The sequence below is a fragment of the Biomphalaria glabrata genome, chromosome 2 (assembly GCF_947242115.1).
Source record: "Biomphalaria glabrata chromosome 2, xgBioGlab47.1, whole genome shotgun sequence".
In the NCBI taxonomy this organism is placed as follows: Eukaryota; Metazoa; Mollusca; class Gastropoda; family Planorbidae; genus Biomphalaria; species Biomphalaria glabrata.
In genome coordinates, this window is record NC_074712.1 from 35,201,170 (window position 1) to 35,225,788 (window position 24,619).

The 24,619-nt window shown below is 31.9% G+C and overlaps 1 protein-coding gene across 3 annotated transcripts in view; it reads left to right on the forward strand.

The window, feature by feature from the left end:
- The window catches only part of LOC106053348 (polycystin-1-like), a 55,758-nt gene that overhangs the window by 4,168 nt on the left and 26,971 nt on the right, over positions 1 to 24,619 (forward strand). Inside the window, exons 1-26 of one of the 3 annotated variants that reach the window (XM_013208890.2) lie at positions 104 to 271; positions 1,952 to 2,021; positions 3,010 to 3,599; positions 3,866 to 3,937; positions 4,283 to 4,348; positions 4,502 to 4,564; positions 4,707 to 4,775; positions 5,018 to 5,089; positions 5,204 to 5,376; positions 6,371 to 6,478; positions 7,126 to 7,794; positions 8,346 to 8,517; positions 8,845 to 9,041; positions 9,167 to 9,292; positions 10,392 to 10,520; positions 10,832 to 15,735; positions 16,544 to 16,731; positions 16,923 to 17,019; positions 17,554 to 17,691; positions 17,988 to 18,143; positions 18,802 to 19,053; positions 19,701 to 19,933; positions 20,108 to 20,423; positions 22,200 to 22,625; positions 23,025 to 23,483; positions 24,218 to 24,396. In XM_013208890.2, the coding sequence (XP_013064344.2) occupies positions 3,151 to 3,599; positions 3,866 to 3,937; positions 4,283 to 4,348; positions 4,502 to 4,564; positions 4,707 to 4,775; positions 5,018 to 5,089; positions 5,204 to 5,376; positions 6,371 to 6,478; positions 7,126 to 7,794; positions 8,346 to 8,517; positions 8,845 to 9,041; positions 9,167 to 9,292; positions 10,392 to 10,520; positions 10,832 to 15,735; positions 16,544 to 16,731; positions 16,923 to 17,019; positions 17,554 to 17,691; positions 17,988 to 18,143; positions 18,802 to 19,053; positions 19,701 to 19,933; positions 20,108 to 20,423; positions 22,200 to 22,625; positions 23,025 to 23,483; positions 24,218 to 24,396 (9,713 nt within the window). In that variant the 5' untranslated portion in view covers positions 104 to 271; positions 1,952 to 2,021; positions 3,010 to 3,150. Of the gene's footprint in view, positions 1 to 103; positions 272 to 1,951; positions 2,022 to 3,009; positions 3,600 to 3,865; positions 3,938 to 4,282; positions 4,349 to 4,501; positions 4,565 to 4,706; positions 4,776 to 5,017; positions 5,090 to 5,203; positions 5,377 to 6,370; positions 6,479 to 7,125; positions 7,795 to 8,345; positions 8,518 to 8,844; positions 9,042 to 9,166; positions 9,293 to 10,391; positions 10,521 to 10,831; positions 15,736 to 16,543; positions 16,732 to 16,922; positions 17,020 to 17,553; positions 17,692 to 17,987; positions 18,144 to 18,801; positions 19,054 to 19,700; positions 19,934 to 20,107; positions 20,424 to 22,199; positions 22,626 to 23,024; positions 23,484 to 24,217; positions 24,397 to 24,619 lie in introns of those variants that run through there. The other 2 variants (XM_013208891.2, XM_056020225.1) reach the window with 2 other exon arrangements.

Here is a 24,619-nt window from a genome sequence, read left to right on the forward strand (position 1 = left end):
TTAATTTTTTCGGCTTTTACTTTAAAACTTCGAATGTTTTAAAAGATGTAAGAGAGAACATTGAAAACAAGTCACCTGAGAACTGGAAGACGCTAAGTTGCGAAGCAACACGGTCATTGGGTCATATCCTCTCTAGATTTAAGTCTAAACATTATCTGATTAAAATGAATCAACTGGCTGAACAAGTCAGAAGCTGTCTTTAAGAAAAAATGAAAGTGAAATAAATAAGATCTATAATCTTGATCTAGAATAGAATAGATGTAGATTTTATGTAAGCATTAAAAAATCGTGATCTTAACCATTCCATGAATATTTCAAATATTGAATTTTTTTTTTTTTTTTGCCTTGGAGCCTTGGCTTTAACTTTAATTACTTTAAAATTATTAGACTATATTATATTATTTATATAGATCTATCTAGATATAGATCTAAATAATAATAATAAATAATATATTATATTAGACCATATATCATATATATATATCTAGATCTATATCTAGATTCTAAATATAAATACTAGATCTAAGTCTAATACTTAGTAATAGTAGTAATACTAATACTAGTGTCTAGTAGTAGTGTAGCTAAAAGCTAGAATCAGCTAGATCTACTCAAGTAGTCTACTGAGTCACTTTAGACTTTAGTGTCTTTAGTAATTCACTGTATTAAGTGTATTAACTGTATAATAATTATTGTATTGTAATTGACCAGCTCTCTAAATCTAATCAGTCCAATGACAAATTAGTCTCTAAGCCTAATTATAATAATATAATTTTAATCTGAAGTAGTAATCTACTAATTAGACTTAAAAGTCTATAGACTTAATAAACTAGTGGCTACTAGTACTAGAGTCTAGACTCTGATCCAGAGAATAGATCTAGATTTCTAGTACCGTAAATCATGAAAATCTAGAATTCTAAATATTTTTTCAAAAACATTATTTAATTTAATATCTAGAGAGACAGATGTATTGTATATTTATATTACTATATTATATATAGAACCAAGATATTTAATCTAGATTTAGAATAATCTAGTTGCAATTTCAGTCTTTTTTTTATGACCGTCTGCAGTTAAATGTAGATTTATTGTAGACCTATAGATCTATTACTATAATCTGATCTAATGATCTAAGATAAGATTTAAGAAAAAAGATTAAAAATTTAAATTTAAATAAAAAGTATGATACTTATTAAGTTTTAGTTATGAGCTTTTATTTATAGTGCTGGATCTAATTCTAAATGTAGGTTTGTTTTCTTATATAAAACAGACATTACTTAACAAGTAAAACATAGACTTTTGCCATATGAATAATAATATAATAATATATTACATATATATATATGAATCTACTCATGTTAATTTTGCTGTATAAAATAATTTTAAAAAAAATTCTTTTTTAAACATCTCTTACAATTACATTATTGACTTCAGTAAAAACATATAAATATCTAGATCTAGCTAGTCACTATAACCACTTTTCAATTTACTTAAAAACAAACTTTAAAAATCTACATTTTATCAATTATACATGGGTATAATCCATTAATGTTTGTCTTATATAGGTTAGCAAAATTGTTTATGTTTTATTTAGCCGATTAAAATGTCCATTTAAGATTGAACTTGATATCAGAAAATCTTCGATGATAGCCAATAATTAGAATGCAGTATTCCACTCACTTCTCAGCCATAAAGGTCTTAAATACAACTCAAATGCAAAGATATCACATCCGCTATAAAGCTCCAACCTTAGTGTAATCTGAAGGCTAAGCATCCCCATTCCAAAACAAGCACTTATCTAGATTCAATGGAAAATCTTTTTTGGGAAACGTAATATGAAATTGTTGGAGAAACTTTTATACAAACTCATCATAAAATGTGCAATGTACTGAGACACTTATCTGGTAAACTTTTAACAGATCTTATTCATATTTAATCTTTTCTCATTTCACAGCAATATGAAAACTGGGAAAAGTTGATCTGTTACTTTCTCAAGGTGACCTTTTTAACCCAGGCAAGCTCAGGTACTTAGACTTTAATCTAATCACAGTATTATAATAATAATAATAATAATAATCTTTATTGTCCATATGGAAATTTGTCTTACAATTTGTGCATTACACCAAACAAAAAAACATAACTATAAGAAACCAAAGTGTACATTCACACCAGACTCACTCATAATTTACATGTGATAAAGTTTATACCAGATTGTTCTTATTTAATGATTTGATTGCCAGGGGAACAAAAGAGTGTTTGTGTCTGTTTGTCTTTGCTATCTGTGTCTTGTATCTCTTTTGTGATGGTAAAATCACAAAATCCTGAGACAAAGGGTGATTCTTTATTTCAAGGATCTTGTTAGCTTTTTTATAGATGTTTGTCTCAGACAACTGCCCAAATGGGGTTTGTTTTTTGCCAATGATTTTACCAGCAGCATTTAGGATTCTATAAAGTTTATTTTTATTTTTAATGCTCAGATTGCCATACCAGGCAGTGATATTGAAACTTATAAAATTGCAGATATGAGCGTGATAAAACATAGCCAAGGCCTTTTCGCTAACATTAAACGAGGAAATAATGAAAGCACAAATTGCATGTCGCCACAGTGCAGCGCCATTTTTTTGATGTACATTATAGTAATTATTATTATTTTTTAAAATTTATTTATAAAATTCTATGTTGTCTTTTATATGCACAAATAAATGCCTTAAATTGGATGGCTTCTTGATCATGTGGTATGCACACTGGACAGTCAATTGATGGTCATGATAGGCCCTAGTTTGAGCCCTGCCTGCTGCCATCCCCCCCACCTTAATTATCTGCAAATCTGAAGGAACATCTAAAATATGTCAAATAAAAAACAAATAAAAAGGAAACATATGACATTTAATTCTATAACTATTGTTTGAATTAGTTGTCAGATACAACAAATTTGTGCTTTAATTTTACACTATCTTTAATCCTAAAATAATTTTGAATATTTTATTAATTGATAATTAATCTTTGTTTCAGGATACTCTGATAACTTCAGTTAAAAACAAACAGCAATCAGTATGATAAAAGTAAAAGCCATTATGCAGACACTTTTAATTCAATCTGAACAATTGAAGCAAATTCTTTGCATAATTTCAAAATAAAATTTGGCATCCTAGTATGCCTAGCTGTAGACGTGTGCAATTGATTTGCTTTTCACAAAAAAATGATTCTTCTAGAAATGTTAGTTGGAGGAAAGTCTTATTGCTTATGTACCTTTCTGGTGCTCTGCTTTTTTGTTCTGCTTCTACAACAGCCCCAAGTCTTGATTATGAAAACCAATCTTCTGTTAAATATCAATTATCAAGTTCCAATGTTGAAGTTCAATCAACATTGTCAAATGATGAATCATTCAAATCAACCACTGCTGAAAGTCAATCAACCTCCTTTGGTGAAGACATATTAACAAAACCTTTTTCTGAAAATCTGCAACCTAATTCCTCAGTTGAATTATATGAGTGCCCAACAGGACCATTTGGAGACTTGTGCAACTGTTCTAATTATTTTGTTAACTGTAGCTACAAGGGACTTGAATCTCTACCAGATGTAAATTTAAACATACATTCACTGTAAGTTTTTTATATTAATACAATCTATGCACAATTAAATTGTCAATTTTATTCCTACTTTTATAACTAGCTAATAAAATATGTACATTTGAGTTGACTAAATGGAAGAATATTACTTTTAAAATTACTTAAAGGCCTACATTTTAGTCCTTATACATTTCAAATTCTTCATTTTACACTTTTATAAATAAAATAAACTATTACCATACCATTACGCAAAATGTAACCTGAAATCCTCATCAAGTATAACTATCTTTTATTTTCAGAGATATCTCTTATAACTTTGTTTCTTCAATTGACTGGAATTATTTCTTCTTATTCCAAAATATGACAATTATGTGAGTAGATAATATTATATTAATGTGTATCATTATTGAAATCTAATTTTGTTATTTAAGAAAAAGAAAAGCTTTCTGGAGACAAAATGTTGTACTTTAAAATTTTAAAAGGTTAATTAATTTTATTACATGAATGATAGTTATTTAACATCAGTAAATGTGTGTTATACACTTTGGACCATCATCCAGAGGTCCTAAGTTTTAACTTTGCCTGTTTCAGTTCTGCTATAAGTTTGATTTAGGATGTAATAATTTTCATGTTTGAAGGAACATCCAAAAGGTATAAAACAAAACAATTATATGTTTAAAAAGTACTCATTATTTTCTGTGTTTTATTATTTTTAGAAATCTAACAGGCAATGCATTACACAATGTAACTTATCCTAATGAAACTCTACCAATAACAGAGTTGTGAGTATCATTTTCATTCTTTCATATTTTATTTATCAGCTCTTTGCAAATATAAACTATCTTATAGAAACTTCAATGTATTCATTCTTTATCATTTTATGATGTTTTACCAAGCTCAAGTATTTCTATCCTATTCATATTTTGTCTCTCCAGGTACATTGCTAATTGTGATCTAAACTATTTCAACTTCACTTATTTTTGCAAATTACAAATTTTGTGAGTCAGCATAGTTTGTCATTGGAAAGAACAATTAAATTCTTAATAAAAATTTAGACTTGAAATAATTACATAGCTTAAAAAAAAAGAGCTTCAGGTTGACATCTGGCCATTCATTTAGACTCATTTTTTTTTCTCACAGACATGCTGCTGGAAATAAACTTTCTTTCACGGCTGATTCTTTTCATTGTATGAAAGATATTGAGGAAATGTAGGTTTTGTTAGTTATACTTAAATTTTTTATTTTTTTTCTAAAAAAATAAATGAAATAAGAATAATTTAAAAATAATTTAGATATAATTTTATCAGAAAGTTAAAAATTAATCTTTAAAAAAAATAATGCTTTTGATTGCAAATTTATATGTATAAAGACTTATTATAATTTTTAAAAATAAAATATAATGTTTGACATTATTTAGGTAATAATTCTGATGTTTTAAATTTCATTTCCAGCAATCTTAGTAATAATAGCCTTTCAACATTGCCCTCAATTATTTTTGATGGATTAGAAAGACTGAAAACACTGTGAGTAGATGTCAACATTATATTAAGAATATCAATACAATTAAATTATGATTAGCATTTGAGTAGGCTTTTTTTTTTCTCATTTTTTAAATTTTGTTTCTTTTTTTAATTCAGAAATCTTGCTGGTAATCCATGGTCATGTGATTGCAGTCTTGTGTGGATGAAGTTATTTATTGACTCACTTATCGCTTCTAATGGAATACTTGTAGATGCCAACAATACACTATGTAATACAAAGAATCAATCAAGTCCAGTCAGTTTTATTTCTAGGAACATATATGACTTTTGTGAGTTAATTTACTCAACAATATTTCTTGCTGAGATATTCTGTACAAGAAAATGAGATTTAAAATATAGATTAAAATCAGTACATAAAAAATGTATCTGGCTTTGTTTCTGATTAAATTTCTAATTATCTAACTGTCCTAATTTCTTAGATACAAGATTCTTAAGATTCTAAGATCATTTACGCTTCACATAATTTTTATATGACTTAAAGTCCTGCACAAATCACAGTTTATTTATCATATAATAAATATAAACATTATTTCTGTGTTTACTATTTTGATAATATAAATAAGTTTTTCTAATTCTTTTAGGGATTTCATAGTGCTAATTATCTTTAATTTAATTATTACTGAATAGTGAAATGTTATACTATACTATTTTCCATAAAATACACAATGTCAAGTCTCCAGTATGTAAAGCCTTTTAACTGTATAAGATAACAGCTTCTTTTGTTTTAATACATTTTCAATAGTTGACTAAATCATTTTACTGCTTTTAAGTATCCTCAATTTCCTTAAATTTTAAAAAATTATATCATAATATAAAAAACAATGATTCAATACCACAAATTAATGTTTGATGAATATTTATAAAATGTATGACATATGTTTATCATTTAATAAACCATAGATATGTTTATATATATGTTTATTTTCTGATGGCTTCAAATAATTTGCTTTTTCATCCTAATCTTTCACTCCAACACTTCCTTACAGTTCAAATTAAATTAGACTTTTTAAATACCATTTTTAAAAGACATTTTCTTTTTGTTTTGCACATTTTAAAATTTTTCTTTAAAGTTTTTATTTTTTCAAGATTGAAATTATTTTAACAAAAAAGATAGAAATAAAGAGCAATTTCTTTTTAAATAACTTTTTTTTCACACTCTTATCCAATATAATTTAAGTAATTTTCTGTTCTAATTAACAAGTTTTAAGCTAAAAAAAAAAGATTGTTTCATTTCCACCCCAAATATTGGCTTTTGTTTTGTAGCATGTCATTGGGCACATCCATTATACAGGCAAAAAAAATCAGCAGATATTCAATTTGACTGGCAAAAAATCTGTCCACAATTGAAAGCTGTGTTAAAGGTTATGTGTGGTGAGTCTTTTAACATATAACACTGTAAACATATTTTCTAATTCTTTTGGGGATTTCATGGTACTAATTATTTTTACTACTAAATTAATTTTTTATTTCATTGAACCAATTATACTATTTTTTTTAATAAAAAAAAATCAACCAAATATTCTTTCTCATGTATTTTATACTCTTTATTCTCTTCTTTGACTTTGTTGAATTTTAAAGATTGCTTTAATAATTAAAGAGGTATCTTATTGTTTTAAAAAACATTCTTATCAAAAAGTATTAGCACTATACATAAAAAAACACTACTATTATATAATATTTGAAATAAAATCATATTCTAGTTAAAATTAGACAATATAATATAAACTTTTGTAATCAAGGTTTTTGCTGAGTTAATTTGTGAACTAATGCTCTTGAAGACTTGTAGTAATAATAATTTTGTTTGCAAGGGATTTTCTTTATGAGGCTAACATTTACACCAATAAAATATTTCACCTCATTAATATGCACTATATAATTACTATCTATTTTTCATTACAGCCAAAAATTGAGAATTGAGTAAATTGCCCCATTATATCAATGTAATCTCATTGTTTGATCTTTTTTAATATACATTATATAATGCTTTTAAAAAGTTGCTTATTACTTTTTCTGTACAGGTCCTAGTAAAGCCACTTCCTGTGTGTATGATTTTTCTAGTCAGAGCTACTCGCTAGTGCAGTATAGTCAAAAGAAAGATGCCATCTCAGTCTCATCCTGCAGAGACATGTGCCATGAAAGTCTGGCTGGCTACTTTGTGTTCAACATTTCACAAGCACTCTGTTTATGTGGAGACTTGAACAATGCTCCTTTATGTGCTGACTGCAGCTCTAGCATTAACACATCACTGAAGCTGTGCAATGATAGTTATGTGAATATTCCAGGAGCCTTGAGCGTGTTTTATGACTTCTTGATTAGTGTTTCACCCTCACAGCCAGAAGTAATGTCACCAGTGAGCTTTTATCTGAGCGGGGGACCTATCACTTATGACACTTTTACTTGGAGTTTTGGTGATGGTGTCACAGCTGCGACAAATATAACAAACATATCACATATTTATATTTACCCAGGAACTTTTCAAGTGTTGTTGGCCTTGTATAGCAGTAAGCTAGAACTGAAGAAAGAGATGAGTCTAAATATTAATGTTATAAGCCAGTCTGCGTCAGTTACTTTGTCATGTCCATCACTAGTCAGTACATCAGAAAAAATAAATATCAGTGCATCTTTATCATCTCCTTGGCGGCAGAGTCTAACTTGGTTCAAAGAGCAATTAGATGTTGAAACAAAAGGTCAGTCTCTTATATATCATGTTATTCAAATAACTCAACATATTCAGAAATGATGCCAGGAAGACAATAACTAATATTTATGATTGAAGAGAAATTGTTTAGAAATTATTTGCCCTGTGTAAAAGGCACAGGCTGTAAACATAATAGGTCTTAAGTTTCTGAAAAAAGTATTCTATTAAGTTTTGTGTGTGAAAGCATGAAATATTTATTTAAAAAAATAGGACCAAGAGCATAACCTTTTCAAGAAAAATGTTTAAGGAAACAAATATTTTTTCCAATGTAATAGTAGTAGGCTTACACATTTGATACATTAATTTACATAAGTTATTGAATGTGAACTGTTTAATAAAATTTTTAAGTTTTTGAAAACAAACTGTGATATAAGGTTTAAATTTAACACATTTTTTTTTTTTTTTTGTCTACTGCTGTACACATCATGTTATCGTTTTCAAAGCAGATTAGAGCAAAAAAAAAAAAAGAATCACTTCTGATTTGAAATAAATGTTTGTACTTCAGAAAGAAGCTTTCATCTCTTTTTTCTTATATTTTAGGATCCATGCCTTGTGCAGGTATATTAAATAACAAGAGTTGTTATGTGGTTGTCAACCAAAGTGCATCATGGGAACAAGCAGTAACTATTTGTCAAACAAACTTTACCAACGGTCACTTAGCGATTATTCCTGATGCTTCTGTCAATTTGGTATTAGCAAGTCAAGCCTTGAGGTATAGTGTCAATCCATACTTTTTTATCTTAATTTCTGTTATTACATTATTATTAATGTAAAGATTTTTCTTTTTTTTTTTCTTTCACTCATTTTATCATTATTTTACAGAATAGTTAAATAAAAAGATAATCAAGTTTCCAGCTTCGGATTTTATATTTTCACTAAATGCTTTTAAACAAATGTAAATTTATATGAGACTTGTTGATAAAAACATATTGTTTTTATTGGCCTCCTAATGTTTAAAATTGTTTCATTTATTAGATTTTTTAAAATCCTAAATATTATAATATTATACATGCATCACTTTTAACTGTAATTTGTATAGGCCTTTATGGATTGGTCTCAAGGCAGGTGGTGTACAAGACCAATATTATTGGTCTAATGGACAACTTCTCAGTGGCTATGCCAGTTGGGCAAACACTTTGACAGGAGAGCCATGTGTTAGTATAAACAGCTCAGGTCTTTGGCTTTCCCAATCATGTTTAGACAAGAACTTTTATGTCTGTCAGTATGACCTTTGGGGTATGTATAGTTTTGATACATTTATATATTTCAATTTCTTTGTTCTTTTTGGTAAATTTGTAGGGTAGACATTATTTTTTCTTACAAATAATGTCAGTTTCTGAAGTTTAAATGCAAATTTGCAGATTTGGTCAGCACTAGTTGGGGAGTTTCTGGCACAGTGCCAGTATTTGGTAACTTTCTCAACTATTCATCCCTAATCATTGGAGGGTCTTCACGTATACTGGACAGCTATAGTATTATCCTACCAGGTAACATTTCCTTTATAAAGTAACTATAAGGATTTTATTCTGTTTTATATTCTACTAGCAGTACACGCCAGCTGTGCCTGTTGATTTGTTCCTAGGCTTTATATTGTTTATTATGTCTGTAACCCTGACCCCCCCACCCCTTTTTATTTTAAATTTTAATAAACTGGACACATTTTAACATGCCCATGAATTAGTGTATCTGCTACAATGAAATTTCATGGCCCGCTCTCTCTCCCTCTCTCTCTCATTTGCTGTCAGGAACCTCCATTTTATTTATTTTTTTATCTGCGAATTATAATTTTTCACACTTTACTTGACTTGATTTGGAAGGACCCGCTTCATAATGCACCTTTGACACATACACGCTCTCATATTTTAGGCCTGTTAATTTTAGTAGCAACACCAAAAAGTTAGTTCTTCATACGTATTCCTGTTCTCTTTTCTACATTTATTTTGGTATTTTTTTCTCTCTAAATAAAAAGAAATACCTATTTTGTTTTATTAATTGTAATAAGCTATTTGACCCCTTTTGAATGTTGCTAAATGACAATAGATCTAGATTTATCTTTTCAATACTAGTAGGATTTAAAAAAAAATTTTGCCAGTGTTACAAAGTACCATTCCTTTCTCTCTCTCTCTCTCTTGAAAATGAAGAAAAAGACTCTAGATATTATTTATCCTATTAGGATTGTTTTTTTTTAGACCACATCTAAAAGGAAGTGGAAATGACCTAAGGCATATTAGAAATAAGTCGACTAAGGAAAAGAAAAAAATTGCTTAAAATATATGGAATTTGTGACATATTTCTATTTATGCTTTGTTATTAGACTGTGGCCTTTTGGGAAATAATAAAAATAAATACAAAGGTTTCATAGAAAGCTTGATTTTTTTAGCCAATAGTGGTCCTTGGGTTGCGAATCTATCAAAAAATTTTATTAGTGATTGCCTAGAGGGTACAAGGAACCTGTGTGTGAAATTTCTTACGGATCTATATGACAGTTTATGAGATCTTTTGATCAATGATTCAGTGGTAACTTGCAAATATATAGTAGATTTTTTTTACCTATCGACTCACTTAAATATTATCAATTTTATGTAGGCACATGGTTTAGTGATTCTGATAATATACTGAGCTGGAACTTCAGAACCAAGTCTTTGAATGAAACAACAATTGTATCTCTTCAGATCTGGAGACCAGTATGTGACTTAGGAGTTTTAACTAAACCAGGTCTGCACATAACTTCAACCTTTAGGGTATTGAGTTTTGCTTTTAATAGAATTAACATCTCTTTATACATGTTCATGTTCCAGCTGGAGGACTCTGTTATATTTAATGACTTTAGTATGACACACACACACAGTAATATAAAGAAAATTTTGGATGCATATCTAAATGTTTTAAAAGGAAATCTCAACTAGCCTTAGGGGTTAAGGGGTTAAGGTTACATTTTGTATTCTCTTTCTTTCTTGTATCCTGCCAATACTGACTTATTAAAATAATTGTCTTGATAATTAAATACCTTTCATTGTGCACTACAGGTTGTGGCTCACAGGCTGCGCTGTACAGCTGCCAAACTGATGCTACACAATGTCCTGATAACAGCACCTGTGAAGAGGGAAAGTTTTATTGTTACATCACAAAGACATGTCAGAAGCTGTCAGTTCCTTGCACTTGTGCAGGTGTACATCCAGCTGAGAGTATCAACTGTCAGAATATGACCATCAGTACAAATTTTATGCTTATACATGCTGTGAATGTCACAGTGCAGCCTCAAAGCACACTGTCACATGTTGACATTCCTGCAAGTCTTAATTGGACTGTTGAGGCTGGAGATGTCATTGGCTTTCAGGCAGATGGCCTGGACATTGTTGAATGTGACAACTCAACAATGCCCCCATGGCAGCACCCACTGATGATACAGAAAACTAAAGGCTGGCTGAATTCGATGATCACAATTGGGGGAGGAAATTATGAGCTCAGGAACAATGTGACTTGTTGGATAAATGTTGTGCATGCGAGGGTAAAGAAATCAAAAGTTCCTGAGAACTTGAGTTATCTCATGGTAGCAGGAAACTACTCTTTCACTCTGGATACAGGACTGTCCAAGTTACTGTCTTGTAACATCACAGCATTAGATGCAGTAGGAAGTTTTACTTTAATATACCCACAGCCTCTTTGTTTAAATCAGTCCACAGTCATGGTCAATGTTGAAAGTGAACAATTCCAAATATTTGTGGTAAAAGTTGATAATGGATCTGATCTTAGCTTTAGGTGGACAGACTCTGATGAACAAGTTATTCCAAATACTGTGAGCTCCAGTTGTCCAAGCTCAATAGCTAACAAAATCACTTCCTGCAGTTATAACACTAGTCTCCTAGCTAACCCATACTCTTTTACCTCTAAAAAGTTCTCAACCTCTGTATCCACCACCATTCAGGTTTCTGTTTCAAATAGGGTCAGCGTTAAAAATTTGAGGATTATGGTTCACTCATTTACTCCTGTTACAGGCTTAGAATTCTTCCACGCCAACTGTTCAGACCACACTAAATGTGTCATTGATCTAGAGACAGGCATTCCTCACACATTTATTGTTAGTCTAAAAACTGGAGATAATGAAACTAGAACCTACTTTGTCAATGGTGTAAACATCAAGAAGCCAACAGTTACTTCCACTGGCAATTTGATTTACATCTTCAACACAACTGGGCAGTTTAATCTCACTGTGAATGTGTCCAACCCTTTGTCTTGGATGACCAACAATCTGACTGTGTTGGCCAGTGCTAAAGCCCAGTTTAAGTCCATCAATTTTGATAATATCCAAGATAAATATCCTCTGGGTGAGATTTGTAACATTTCTGCTGTTGTGCCAGTCACTGAAGGAGCAAGTTTAAACATTTCATGGAGTTTTGGAACAAATGTTTTTTCATCATATTTGTCTTCAGCTAATTCTTCAATTTTTTTTGCACTATATACTTTCAAAAATCCTGGCAACGTGACAGTTGGACTTACACTCACTGATTCTTTTCATGACCAGATTACATCAACGGTGACAATTTTTGTGTATAAGCCAATCAAATCTGTTGAATTGGTTCCTTGTTCAAATTTTGTGGCAACCATGGAATCTTTCAACACATCTGTTGGCATTGGAAATGCAGTGCAGAATGATAGTATGTACTTTGGCAATATCACCTACTCAGTGGATTGGGGAGATGGCAGTGATTCTCAAAGCTGGACTGTCACTGAGCTGAAGATGCTCATGTTACATGTTTTTAATGTGAGCAGAATATACATAGTAAATGTTTCAGTGTGTTCCGAATTTGATAAAGCTAGGGCATTGAGTGAGTCCTTCTCTGTCACAGTGCAAGATAAAATTATGGGACTAGCTTTAACATATGATGGGCCTAAGCATGTTAGTAAGGAAATCATATTTACCATTAACTATACCAGTGGGACAGATGTTTTTTTCTCCTTGAATTATGGCGATGGCTCTAATGCTACTGGGTTTCAAAACAGTTCAGTCTTTCCATACACATACTCCAATGCGAGTGTTTATGAAGCTCAAGTCATAGCCAAAAATTTAGTTGGTCAGGCTACTCACTCATTTACACTGTTTGCTTATGATGAACACCTGCTCCAGATCATCCGTTTGAAATTTCCCCAGTGTGTGTCTGTCAATACAACTGTGGATATCAGTACTGAGGTAGCAGCACAGAGTCCTAAAAACCTGGACTATTTCTGGTTGCTTGGAAATGGCTTTGTGTCTAATGGGACAGGCATACAAAAAATAACAACAAAGTTTGAAAACATTGGCAATTATAATGTCTCCCTTACAGTAAGAAATACCACAAGCTCAAATGCCCATGATTTAAGCAGAACAATATGTGTTCAGGAGAATATTTCTGGGGTGTCTGTCAACTTTACCAATCCAGTAGCTTTTAATCAGATGAAAATATCAGAGAATGTTACTTTGACTGCCATTGTGGCATTAGGATCTAACTTGATCTTTTCCTGGGATGTTGACAACACCAGTAATGTTGGCTCAGGGCAAGTTTTTGACTTGAAAGTTACACAGCCGAGAAACTATTCACTTACTTTAAAAGTGTCCAACAATATTAGTAAAGGAGAGAAGAGCATTGTAGTTCAAGTTCTGAGTATCATTAGTGGACTACAGATCCAATGTGGTCAGTGTTTTTTGAACAGGTATGTTAAAACTCTCACCAATATAACCATGAATGCTGAAGTGATTTATGGCAGTCAAGAAATATACACATGGAGATTAGATAACACTACAACTTACGTCCAGAACAAGTCTTATGAACACATGTTTACTGCCCCTGGAACTTATATGGTGAATGTTACATCTCAGAATGCTGTGAGTAAGCAAAGCTCAACTTTGACCATTGTGGCTCAGGATGAAGTCAGTGGGGTCAGTATCAATGCTACCCCTGCTATAGGAAATGTAAACCAGAGAATTATGCTCAAGGTTAACTGGACAAGTGGCACTGATGTCCAGTTTGACTGGAACTGTGATTTTGTCAAGTTTAATGGAACAGACAGTGTCACTCGTATTTTCCAGAGTGAAGGCCTTCACCAGTGTGCCGTTGTTCTGTTTAACAACATTTCAAGGGTGAATCATTCCTTGCAGGTCCATATACTTAGTTCCATAACCAATTTATCTATAAACCACAGCTTGATATTAGTTCAGCAGTCGCACATTTTATATGCATCCACTGGGCGATCTTATGATTTCTTTTTAATCACCAACACCTACTACATGGTTAGTTTTGAATGGAACTTCACAGGAACTATACGCAACTCCTTGCATACAGGTCCAACCTTTACTATCACTTTCACTGATGTTGAGTCTGGTAATATCACATTGAAAGCTACCAATGAGTTGAGTACAAAATCTGTGACACTGCCCATAGAGGTCCAGGAGGAAATCAGAAATCTGAGTATAAGTTTCAATATTAGTTATCCTTTCAACACTAGCTCACCATTGTATGTACCAGTTGGAGAGAGTGTTTTGTTCTGCATGAGTCTTATGTCTGGTTCTAACTTCTTGTCTCAATGGTATCATAATGGCGTTTTGATCAGCCTTACAAATGTTTCAAAAGACTCTGTCTTGCTAGAGTTCACGTCAGTGGGACCATCCAGTATAGAACTACATGTCTCAAATGCTGTAAGCTCCAGAAACAAGTCTGTGACTGTAATGGCACTAGAAGCTGTGTCTAATGTCACTATAAAGGTAGGAGGAGCCTCAAATCTACCTTATTTTAGAACAGGCTCGAATCTAAGCCTCTCAGTTCCTACTGTCAGAGGGTCTTTACCTGTATACAACTGGTCAATCATTTCTCAGGCAAAAGGTCATATTTACATGTCAACACAATCAAATATATCCTACATCTTTAAAGATGCAGATGTTTATAAAATAAAGCTAGAAGTGTCTAATTTACTCAGCAATCAAACAGAGGAGAAAACTCTAATTGCACAAGGTGCAATAACAAGGCTGAATATGTCATTAAAGAATCAGATCACTGCAACAGGAGTGAATGTCACAATGAGTGCAGTTATTAACCAAGATAGTACAAATGTCAGCTATACATGGAACATCAGCGGGGATGTCATACAAGGTGAAACTGTTATCAAAACGTTTGACTTACCAGGTGTGAAAAATGTACTTTTAAGTGCTTCTAATAATGTGTCTAACCAGACCTCCATGAATTTCATCTATGTATTGGATCCAATCATTAACCTCAGAATTATTGACTGTTCCCTGCCTCAAGAAGCTCAAAAAAGTTTATCCTTAAAGTCAACCATAGACAGAGGAACCAATGTCACTTTCAGATGGACTGTTCAATTTAAGAATAAAAACACCAGCATCAGTGGACAAAATATCTCTTATGTTTTTCCCAGTGAAGGAGTCTACACTTTGTATTTAACTGCAATCAATGCAGTAAGCAGTGTGACAGTGACTTGCAGTAAAAAAAATTACTTTCCTATCTCTCAGATAACATTGAAGTTAATTGATCCTAGTCCAGACTACGTTTTTCAGAACCAGAATGTCACTTTCTCAGTAACAGGGGAACACTTATGGCTTGCCATGTATGAATGGAGTATCTATTCCCAAAATGTTAGCACATTGTCCAGCATGAAAACGTTCACAGCTTTATTTCCCAGTGTTGGGAACTACACTTTGTCACTGAATGTATCCAATGAAATCAGTCATGTTCTGGTCCATCTAAACTTTACTGTGAAGGAGTGCCTCTGCCAGCTGCCAGAGGTGACAGTAATTGGACCTAACAGTCGCACTTACCAGAGGTCAACAGCTATTGAGCTTGAGGTCAATGTGGATACCAAAGACTGCTCCTTGTATCTGGCTGATCATCAGTGGATGGTATTTCAATCTGATGACTGCAGCAACTTGACAGAGACCAATCAGGTAATCAGTTATACAATCTCTATACCTGTAAAAACCTTTTTATCCTGTAATAAAAATATTGCATAATATAATAACTTAGAGCATTGGAAAATCTTTTTCCAGCAGATTATCTCTGAGTATTTTATAAAATAAAAACCTATACACAAAGTAATGTTTTTTAACAATTTTTTTTCTCTTATGTCTTTTGTTATGTTTTGACTCATGATTTACATAAAAAAAAACACATCACCAAATATTTAATAATGCAGACAGTTTATATTATAATTGAGGCGCTGTGGCTGAGTGGTATAGCTGTAGCTGAGTGGTATAGCTGTAGCTGAGTGGTATAGCTGTAGCTGAGTGGTATAGCTGTAGCTGAGTGGTATAGCTGTAGCTGAGTGGTATAGCTGTGGCTGAGTGGTATAGCGCTTGACTTCTGAACTGGGGTCTCAAGTTTAAATCCTAGTGATGACTTGGGGTTTTTAATTTCTGTATTTTTAGGGCAATTCTGAGTCCACCCAGCTCTAATGGGTACCTGACATTTGTTGGGGAAAAGTAAAGGTGGTTGGTCATTGTGCTGGCCACATGACACCCTTATTAACCACGGGCCACTGAAACAGATTACCTTTATAACATCTACCCTATAGACCGCATGGTCTGAAAGGGGAAGTTTACTATATTATAATATATTATGAAAACTAAATTCTTAGAAAAAAATTGTGTTAATTTTTTCAAAAAGAATTGTGTTTATACAATCTAGTATTGTCAAAATTTACTTTTCATTTTCTAAATTACTCCCAATAAAGTTTTTGATTTTTCTCATTTTTAGATTCATCTTGATAACACTTCCACAACAAGTCTTAAGCTTATTATTCTACCAAGAACCTTAACTCCTGGTTTTTACTGTGTACGTTTTGTGACTGGCTATCTGTACACTAGTGTAGCTGAGATGACCTACTTCAAGATTAATGTAACAGCAACTGCTGTGAAGGCAATTATAAAAGGAGGGACTAGCAGGTCACTTTTGTATTAACATCCATTCTTATAAAACTATATATACACCCTTCATTGAAATCATTTCAAATAATATATTTCATTAGAATTTGGATGTTATTTTTATTACTTGTGTTTTGTTGGTTTTTTTTTTTTCTCAAAATTTATTTTTTATTTATGAACATTACAATTTTAAACATGTATTTTGTTACTAGAACTGTAGCTGTAGGAACAGAAGTCTGTATGGATGGATCTCTATCAGTTAATCTAGATATCAATTATGAACCACTGTACATGTGGCAATGCATACAGGTGAACTCTTTATTATCAGTTAAGAGAGAAAATATCTCCATCCTAAAGCAAACATAATATTTAGTTTACTTAATTTCTATGTTTTATCTATCACAAATAAATGCCTATACAAATATCAATTTTCCTATATTTTTTGTTTATTATAGAATTAAATTCACTTTGTATGCATGTGTGTATTTGAACATACTGAGCACTTTTGATTTTAAAATGCCAGTAATTCAAAATTAATTTGTAGTTTTATAAGAAAAGAAAATTTAGCTGCAATTCTTGGTGGGTGTTTTTACTGTAACAAGAAGATTTCTATAAATCAGTAAATAATTTTAAATTAGACCTCTGTCTAAAATATACTTAAAGAATTATTTACCATGGATTCTATTTTTCTAGTCAGATCTTGATATTTACATTATTAACATTTGTTAATTGTTATATAGATCACAAGGTCTGAAAGGGGAACTTTACTACTTTAATTGTTATGTAGTTACAGACTTTCTAAATTGTTATTAAAGATGGGATTAAATTTACATTTAAATCTAGTTGTCAAGTGAAGGTGGCGGATGTTTCCAACAGCAAAAAGGGAAATTGTTTTGCTATGAAAGTTTTCAACCTGGAAAATACAAAATTATTCTTCAAATTGTTGGACAAGAAACAATTCTTGGATCTGCTGAGCAATGGGTTTGTTTATTTCTCAAACATTAGTTCAAACTTCACCTGTAGTATTGATTTACATAAAAGTTTTCAAGAGTTGTTATCTAAGTATTAAACTTAGAAATGACTGTTATAAAATAACATAATCTCAGACATTTTGTTCAAAATTTACTTATAGTGTTAATCTACATACAACTATTTAAGGTTATCAGTTTTGTAGATATGTATTCAATTAAGAAATAACTGTATTTAAAAACATAAGATAACACTATTATTATTATTTTGACTATTGTTTCATCCTGTTTTTCTTTTTGTTTGTTCAGGTAACTGTGCTTCCTGATAGGAGTGAGTTGCCCTTGGCCAGCATTGTTTGTGAGTCATGTACTAGATCAAACAACTATCGATTAAGTGCAAGTCAATCTGTGTCTCTCTCTGCATCCTGTGAGAAGTGCTCATGTCAGCCGTATTTTGCATGGAGGGTATTTGAACATTATTTTTTAAATATAAATAATGAGATTGTTGGTTGAGCAGCAAAAATGGATTGCCTACGTAACAAGGTGGCTTAAGTTCAGATCTCCAAATAGATGACGAATTTTAAATTGGGATTTGACTCTAAAATTGAGTTGTGTTTGCTGAGTGCCCAAAAACAACATGGAAACCTTTACACACCCCACCCCACAAAAGATACGAACAGAATGCACTGAGCATGTAAGATATGCTTTAACAAGGGAAACTCTTTTAAAAATAATAATTCATAAAGAAAGATGGAAACTAAAATTAAGTTTGTCTATTTAGCAACTTAGACAATGACTTGTATAGATATAAAAAAGTAGAGTACTCCTTTGAAACCTTGCATTCTATAGGACAGATGATGTGAAGGTCATCTGATTCTGTAAAGAGGGTGTCTGGCACCCTTAAAATCCTGAAATTCAAAATCCCAGTCTTCACTGGGGTTCTAACCCTACAAACCCTCAGTTTGTAAGCTAATTTCTTTACCACTTAGCCACCTTTCCCCCATTATAGATATATTTTACCATTATTCTTTTTTTTTATTACCAATCAGCAAAAATTTTAATCAGAATTCTTGTTGATTTATTATATTTATTATACATAATTCATTTCACTCTCTTTTGAAAGGTCTATGAGGATCAAGTTCAAATAAATCCCAACAGATCCCAGAATCCAACTGGACTGTCAGGTCCTCACCTATTGCTCACTAAATGGGGTGCACTGAGAGACAATCATAACTACACCTTTCTGCTTGATGTTTCTTGTGAGAAAGATTTCTCCAAAAATGGAAGCGCCTCTCTAGAGATGCTGGCTAACTTGCCACCTTCTGGAGGAACATGCATTTTCCGACCAACTGAAATAGTGCCTTTGGAGAATCAAGTAATTATTAACTACTGTATTTAATGGTCACATTAAATTTGTTGATAAAAGAATTATTAAGTTAATACAAGACAACTTTAATCACTTTTACCATTCCTTATCTGTAATGAATACATTCAATGCAAATGCTTCCACCCGATATTAATAAACTTGTATCCCAGAAAGATGTCAAGCATCAGGACAAGGAAAAAAAAGCATTAAAAAATCCACTTGCGAAATTTGAAGTGTATTGTGTTAAATATGGAAGGTAAAATGTAGCTTTCCTTTAACTCTTTCTCTCCTAATTGACGATACCAACATAGATTTGACCCCATTAAATTAAATTACTATTTAATTTTTAAAACTTTTCTTTATGTTATATAAAAGGAGCATGCATTCCCCTTTAATCATATTCCAAATAAAACATTTTCTGATCACAACAAACAAAGTTATTGAAGCTTAATCATAATATGGTAGTGAAATACTAATGAGCAAAATGAAGAATTCCGTCTGAATGAGAAAAAATAATTACTGAGGGAAAGAGTTAATAAACTTTTTGTATGTAACCATCTTTCATTTAGCTTTTTCTAACTTTTACTTATTTGTTTTTTTAAATAAATGGAAAAACTTAATGATCTGTTTATACAGATTGTATTTCTTTTCACCAGGTGACTGTATACTGTGCAGATTGGATAGACATAGATGACCCTGATACTGCTCTTGTCTACAGCATCTATGTTGTTTCTGAAAACGCGTTGACCAATCAGAATAGAAGTTACTTGCTGTATACAGGGACTAGCCAATCACAATCAGTGTACCTATCATCATACACTAATGAAACGGCTATTTTGAAAGTTATGGTATCTGATCTGTATGGAGCAAGTGCATCAGGTGGCTCCAAGTGAGATCATTACTTTAATTTATCTTGTATACTTATCCAGTTTAAACATTATTTTCAAAAAGCATTCCAGTGACTTCTCATGTTACATATACTCAAACAGTGTTCATATATTTGTGTTTAAAAACTTCTTCCACCTCCCAGTTATACTTATATTGTTTTTATGTTTCTTCATAGATCCATTGAACTCAAACCACTTTCTTTACCTAAGAACATGACAGCCATAGATTATATCAGTGAACAGACAGACACAAGACTTTCAGCTTTTATCAAGCAAGCCAAACCCATGACCATTCTCCAGTTTGCCATAGCTTTAGGCCTCAGCTTAAATCAAGAATCTCAGAGAGAGCATGGGGCAGTGGGTATAGAAAGTCTTTCAGAGCAGAAGAGGTCTGCTGTTCGTGATGCTATTGCCATATGTTTATCCACATCTGTTCCTATTACAACTGTAGCAGATGTCCAGCAGATGGCATATGCTCTGAGGATGTTAACGGTAAGTCAAAATTCAAATTCACCCATTTATTTGCATTTATTTCCAATAAAATGCTAAACAAAATATTTGAAAAACAGAAAAAAAAAGTATAAATAAAAATGTAAAAAGGACAAACATTTGTTCATGTTTTGAACAATACTTGCTTTAAAAAAAATCCCAATTTTTCAAACTAAATTTAGTGCAGGCATGTCAAACTCATTAAGGTGAATGGGTCGCATAAAACACTTACTATGGCCTGAGGGGCCGCAGCCAAAATTCCATTGCAAAACAGCATACTAGTTTTATGTAAATTAGAAACAATACAGTAGAATACAATAATTAATGGCATATCTGTCCCTTAGTTAGCTAAATTTGTAGTATAATTTAGTAATTAAAAATTACTATGATTGCGCATTTTTTTTCCTTGTCCTGATGCTTGACATCTTTCTGGGATACAAGTTTATTAATATCGGGTGGAAGTTTGTTTTCCACTGATACTAACATCACTGATGACAAATTTTGATCCGATAATTTCGAACGGTGAGGTGATTTGTAGCTTTCATTATAGAAAAGAACTGCTCACAGAGATCAGTGTTTACAAATATAGCTAGAAATCTGGCTGCAAATTTCTGCAATTCAACGTACCGTTTAGGTAAATAACTCAATTTTGGCGCACCCACTTCTTTATACTTCGCTTTCAACAAAGAATTTGACTACAATTCTATCAGCTCTAGTTGCCAGCAGCATTTTCAGAAGCAAATGAAAGTGGTTATAAAAACAATGAAAATTCTTGCTCGTATGAAACGAGGTCATGAAAATGGCCAGTGGAAGCATCTACTAACGATTCCAGGTGTAAGACATATTTACCAAATGTTGTAGCCGTATTTAACCTTTTTAGTTCCTGACACGTTGAGAAGTGAACAAGATTTTCTCTTCATATTTGGTTTATCCATAGTCGTAATTTTGCTTGTAAGCACTTCATATGATCACACGCAGTGGTGACAATTTAGTCTTTACTTTGAAGTTTCAAATTCAAGTCTTGCATGTGACCAGTGAGATCAATTGCAAATGCCAAATCCTGAACCCATTCGTCAGTATGGAAATGTTCAACAGTTCAGAAACAATATGATTTCTTCATGCAGTACAACAAATCTCTTCAATTCTTTATGACAGGAGAGCCAGCAAATTCGTGTCCAATGTTTTTCAGAAACATTGAAAATTGGCGATGATTAAAGCACGAATAAAATGGATAGTGACTGAAACCAGTCTTATAAAATGTTGGAACTGTAATGGCTTTGTGCGTTATGTTTCTTGTGTGCACTGAAAATGAGCAAATTTAAAATAGCATTAGTCTCTCTTATTTTTGCAAGTAGCTTTGCATCAAAACCATTTCATAATAGTTAGTGCGCCATCTGATGTTAGACTAGCTAGCTTTACCAAAGGTAAATTGTACTACAATATCACCTGTTATTTCTCAAAAACATCCTTGCTTGTTGTGGCATTATGCATAGAACAAGTAGCTCCTCATGTATCTCAAAATTCCTGTCACAGGCCTTTATAATTATAGCCAACTGTGCTACACCCGTTACATCAGTTGACTCATCGAGAGCCAATGAAAATAATTCAAAATGTCAATCAAATATTGACCTATACAATAATGTAATCAACTTATATTTTAAAAAAAAAAGATATTTATGACTTACACATAGTGCAGACATTTTTGTTTCAGCTAATATCTGTGTATTTTTTCATTAGTTCATTATATTAAAGTCTGAATTTTTTATGTTTTATATTCAGGATTATTCTGATGAGTTCCTTACCAAAGACAGTCAACTTCTTATAATGATGACATTGACAAAAATGCACAAGGTTCTTTCCCAATCTCTTCCAACTATTGAAGGTCAAGATGATATTCCAGTAGATGACCTTGCTGCTGTCATCACTAACTTGTTGAAGGCAGTAAACACACCTGTCTACAGCTCTGGCTGGAGTTCTGACAAGACCATCACAATTGACAGTTTTAACACAAAGTTTAGAAACTTGACGCCTGAAATTTCAATGACTCTGGGGACTATGGAATTTCACAAAATTGGATTGGGGGAGGCACATAGAAAGTCAGTGATCTCTGCAGTGGTTCCTTTTCTTGAGGATATCATCGTGACTTCTCTGCGGACTACAGTTATTGGTGGGGAAGGTTTTGACTTTGAGATCAATGAAATCAAGGTTATATTTTGATTATCACTTTATTTTTTTTGGTGCTGTTAGATGAAATGTTAGTTGCATACTAGCAAAGCTTTAAAGAACATTTTATTTAATGATTTCTAATTTCTAAATTTTGTTCAAATATTGTATCTATAATTATAATATTTTTTTCTATAAATAATTATCTTTTAAAAATTTTATTCATTTGCCTGGTTATATGGTATATGATTTGGACTATCTTCATCTTGATCTCAATCAAGCCTGCTTGCTGCTTTCTTGCAAGATGTTTGAGCTAGAATCTCAAAAATTTATTTTAAAAAATTTTACATTCACTTAAAAAAATTTTTTTAATTAATTTTCTAGACCTATGCTATTTCTTTAAAAAAAAACATCTAATTAATTTTTCTTCTTCAATTTTAGCTTAAAGGTCAACGTTGTTATGCCCAGGATATTTCAACTAACAACTTTTTTGAGCGCATACAATTTAATTTAAGCTCTGAACTTTTGTCAAGACAAAAAGAAAAACATGATGAAGTTCTGCAAATCTGGATTAGCTACAGCCAGAATCCCTACACTTATGGCTATGAAGAGCCTACATATGACTACATGCCTGTACAGACCATTTCCTTTTATGAAACCAATGGCTCCTACATCACTCTCCATGATCTTGGTGATACTGACAGTGTCAAGTTAAGCATGATGTCTGCTGGGAATGCTAGCAACTTTTTAAGCAGTGAAGGAGTCAATTCAGGCATCTTTTATGAGCCACAAAAAAATCTTTCTTACAGTTCTGTCAACATTCTGCCAAATAAAAATGTGCTGTGGCAGATTTCTAGCACAAACTTTAATATTCAAAAAGGTGTTGGAATCCACATTCAGGTTTGTTATCAATATTGTTTAAATGCTGTAAACTGAAGCATCTTTTTCTAAAAAAAGACAAATTGTTTTGTATCACATTCCACATTTTTACTTCTCCATATTTTCAACTTTGATAATTTTGTTTCCACAGTTTTCACAGGCCACGACATGGCTTCAATTGTGCCCATGTGCCAAAACCCCCAATATCAACAGTTTATTTTCTAATTACCCTTTTATAATTTTGAAACTGTATCATTCTATTGTATCAAATCTGTTATTCTAGTAAAAGAGATTTTCAGAGATATTTTTAAAATATTTATCAAGTATGGTCTGCTTTATTGAGATTAGACAACTTTGTCATAAAAATTGATAACTGACGAATTCCATTAGTCATATTTTTTATGCTGCCCAAGTTACAATGCATAAAGTATTACAATATTAGAAAACAGACTTTTATCATCTGTGCATTGCAGCTGGTCTTTACATATTCAATTTATGAAAAGCCAGGTCATGTGTTATGTTCTCTGGACTGTCATCTTCATGGTCTCTAGTTCAAACCCTGCCAATCATCATCTCTTGCCATCCTATGAGAGGGTTGTGCTAGGATGTAATAATCTTCTATTTTGAAGTAATTTCTGAAGCATGTAAAATAAAAACAAGCTATGTATTTTCTCTAGAAAAGAGAATGGATGGAATTGTAGTGTATATATTCAGATGTTTGCTTACAAATGTCTAAAAACCTTTTATCTATTTAGCTGCGTATCAAGTTCCTACCCATGGATACAAATGGTACTAACACCAAAGGATCTACTGTTACTTGCTACCTTGGTTTGAACGATACCCCAAGCTCATCACACTATTTTCAAAAGTTAATACTATCATCACAATTAATGGACAGTGGAACCGACCACAGGCTTTATACATTTTTCTCGAAGTAAGTCAATAAATATTCTAAGCTTCATCAGTTCATTAGTAATTCACATAAGAAAGAAACTGGTAATTATTCATATTAATAATTATTCATATTGCATTATTCTAGCTGACTATGTCTTTATAAAAGAAAAATTTGAAGCTCTTTCAGTGCATCATTCAAAGATTATAGATTGTGGGAGGGGGGAGCAATAAGAAACAAAGATAAATTATAAAAATTGTATTTG